At 56.2% G+C, this 2819-nt stretch overlaps 2 protein-coding genes across 2 annotated transcripts in view; both read right to left on the reverse strand.

Moving 5' to 3' along the window:
* The window catches only part of RAB33A (RAB33A, member RAS oncogene family), a 3981-nt gene extending 3913 nt beyond the window's left edge, over positions 1-68 (reverse strand). Inside the window, exon 1 of the mRNA XM_010715155.3 lies at positions 5-68. Coding sequence (XP_010713457.1) covers positions 5-68 — 64 coding nt within the window. The remainder of the gene's footprint in view (positions 1-4) is intronic.
* An 832-nt stretch (positions 69-900) lies between these two features.
* On the reverse strand, positions 901-2815 carry RBMX2 (RNA binding motif protein X-linked 2; the record flags this gene model as incomplete). The annotated part of the gene is made up of 5 exons (XM_010715157.3): positions 901-1486; positions 1922-2102; positions 2208-2337; positions 2408-2459; positions 2671-2815. Coding segments are annotated over 5 exons (951 nt in total), but the record flags the coding sequence as incomplete, so codon positions are not given.
* Positions 2816-2819: the final 4 nt, after the last annotated feature.

Here is a 2819-nt window from a genome sequence, read left to right on the forward strand (position 1 = left end):
TCACCGAACTCGGCCACGATGGAGGCGAGCCCGCCGTACACGAAGGGTTTCCAGTTCAGCGCGGACATGGCATGGCGGAGCGCGCCGCCGCGCCGGGCCGGACACTGCCTCGCCTCGCCCCGCCCCGGAACCGGAAGCACCTGGAACAGGAAGCGCCCTGGAACCGGAAGCGCACCGCGACTCGCTGCAGGCGGATGGCGCCCCCTGGCGGCGGGGCACCAGCAGCTCGCTCTCGGAGTTTCGGTTCCAACAGCGCCGCCCGCCGGGAACGGAGGGCGAGGAGACGGGCGAGGGCTGCAGCTACGAGACCGTCTGAAACCACCCCGAAACCCAATGAGTAGACGACGGAGAAAGCTACTTAGCGAAGCAAGTGCTCCGGTACCAACCAGATGCGGCTCAAAATCATCACTGCGTTCTCTCCATTTCTCTATCCATTGCCATCGATGTTCAGTCCAAACAGCACAACGAAAAGGTTCACCTTTCCCTGCTACCCAGACACAGAAGTGGTGCTCCCAGTTGTCTCTTCTGGTTAACAGATCAATTTTATTAAAAGGAGTTTAAAACAAAAAACATGAACAGTGATGGCTCAGCAGCACAGCCTTTGAGATCCATCTCATAAACAAGGTAAGTGGGACAGGCTGGGGGCACAAAGCACTTACGCCCACCTGCAGGCACCCACCAGCCCCACTGCAGACAGGGGTGCTCCCACTGAACATGGGCATTTTGGGGATTCATAGCATCCTGCTGTTCAGCACCCCTACTGCCCATGCTGCGCCGTGAGCCCCTCCACAACTGTCTGTGGGATGCCACTGCACAGAAGGGCTGAGCGAGGCAGCGACAGAGCTCACATCTTAGTCCACAGCACAGAGAGAGCCCTGTCTGAGGAGTGAACGAGTCAAAGTTGTGTGTGAGATGACACAACACCAGCTGTGGTACCCTCAAGGACATACCAGGAAGCTGCAGACAGCTCCTGGCGCAGCTCACAGAGTGCAGCTGTCTCTTGGTGGGCACAGCTGTGGCACAGAGGGTGCTCGCACCAGGGTTCAGTGATGGCTGGAATCTCTGGTGGAACCACGTTCCCTATGCTTGGAATGGGGCTCTCTGGTGCTGCTCTCCCACCGGTGCCTGGATCTGCTTCCTTCAGGACACTCTTCTCGCCGGCTACCGTGGCCTTCACCCTTCCTGCTAACCTCTCCTCTCTCTTCCCGTGAACCGTTCTGCCCTCTGTGTTCCTGAGTGCTCTTTTCCCCTCTCCTCCCCAGAGACCTCCGGTGCCTCTGCTCTTCCTCATCTCGCTGTGTCCTGCTCGCATGTTTCCTCTCAGACTCACTGCAGGACTGCTGACTCCCACCAGCATATCGGTCATAGCCAGGATCTTCCTTTTCCTTTTTAATCTTGATTCTCGGATGTGCCTCTTCAGCAGATGCTGCTCTCTTTGCAGTCTGAGAGCTCTGCTTTTGCCGATCACGTTTACTCTTCTCTTTATCTGAAAACAAAAGGTTCATCTTTAGAGATGGACAGTCCTGCAAGCATCATCTCCACAAGCTCTGTTACAGACCACCAGCTTTTTTTTTTTTTTAAAAAAAAGGCTTTTTTAGAACCTTTCTTCTCCCTGTTCCCCACTGTCCATCCCCCTCTCCCCCTCTTGCAACATCCCTGCAGCCTAGCAGACAGCTCCTTTTCTCCAGGAAGAGTGCTACTATAACCTGGAAAAATAAGGATCTTCAGAGGTTGGGGGTCAATGATCACAGATAAGGCTAAATACTGGCAGTGTGACACAGATCACAGAGTATAGCCTGGACATTAGGGTTGCATCTCTTTTCAAGAGGATACCTATCCCTGCTGTACGCAGAGCTAAGAGTCCCTGAGACCCACACAGATCCTCCCATCCGGGGTAAAGACTGGCAGAAATGCATTTCACCTTTTTGCTTTTGGACTGGCGTGTCATCATCCTCCAAAGAGGAATCTGATGATGTATGAGGTGGTGTTCTCACTCCACAGCCCTTTGCATGGAGAGCTTTTGTGACATCATCCAAATCATCCGAATCCTTGGGAGGCCGATAGTTGGCCACATGGTCCACACGGATCGTCCTTCCTTTGATCTAGGACAGGAGTCAGCAAAGCGTGTGCTGCAAGGCCAGCAGCTGATGGAGCTCCTCCCTGATGTGATGCAGTGCTCCAAGAGCTGCTGCAGCCCCAGCACTCACCTTGATCCCATTGAAGTTATCAACAGCAAGAACGGTGCTCCTCTGATCCTCATAGCACAGAAAGCAAAAACCTTTAGACTTCCCGGTCTTCTTATCCCGCACCAGATTAATGTTCACTACCTCCCCGTACCTGAAACACACCATCAGCAGCCACAGAGCAGGGCTATGGGGGCACAGCAAGGGGGGGGGGAGGCACTTACTGCGAGAACACACAGATGACGTCCCCCTCTGTCAGCTGGTAGGGCAGCCCGCCTGCAGGGAGGGGAAGGGGCAGCGATGTGGGGCAGCTAGGCTCAGCATAGAGCCCAGCACAGAGCTCAGCATAGTGTCCAGCACAGGGCCCAGCATGAAGCTCAGCACGGGGCCCAGCATGAAGCTCAGCACGGGGCCCAGCACAGCCTCCCGCCTTCTCCCCTCACCCCCACCACACCGCCCCGCCCCCCCCAACGCGGCCTACACGTACCGATGAAGACCCAGGCGCTGTCCTTGTACTCGGCGTGCCACGACACCGCTTCACTCACGCCCAGCTCCGCCTCCCGCGCGTTCAGCTCGTTGATCAGCTTCACTTTGGTCAGCGGGCTGAGGGCGATGGGCACCGTTAGCACCGGCCGG

This window comes from Meleagris gallopavo, chromosome 9, assembly GCF_000146605.3.
Source record: "Meleagris gallopavo isolate NT-WF06-2002-E0010 breed Aviagen turkey brand Nicholas breeding stock chromosome 9, Turkey_5.1, whole genome shotgun sequence".
Lineage (NCBI taxonomy): Eukaryota > Metazoa > Chordata > Aves > Galliformes > Phasianidae > Meleagris > Meleagris gallopavo.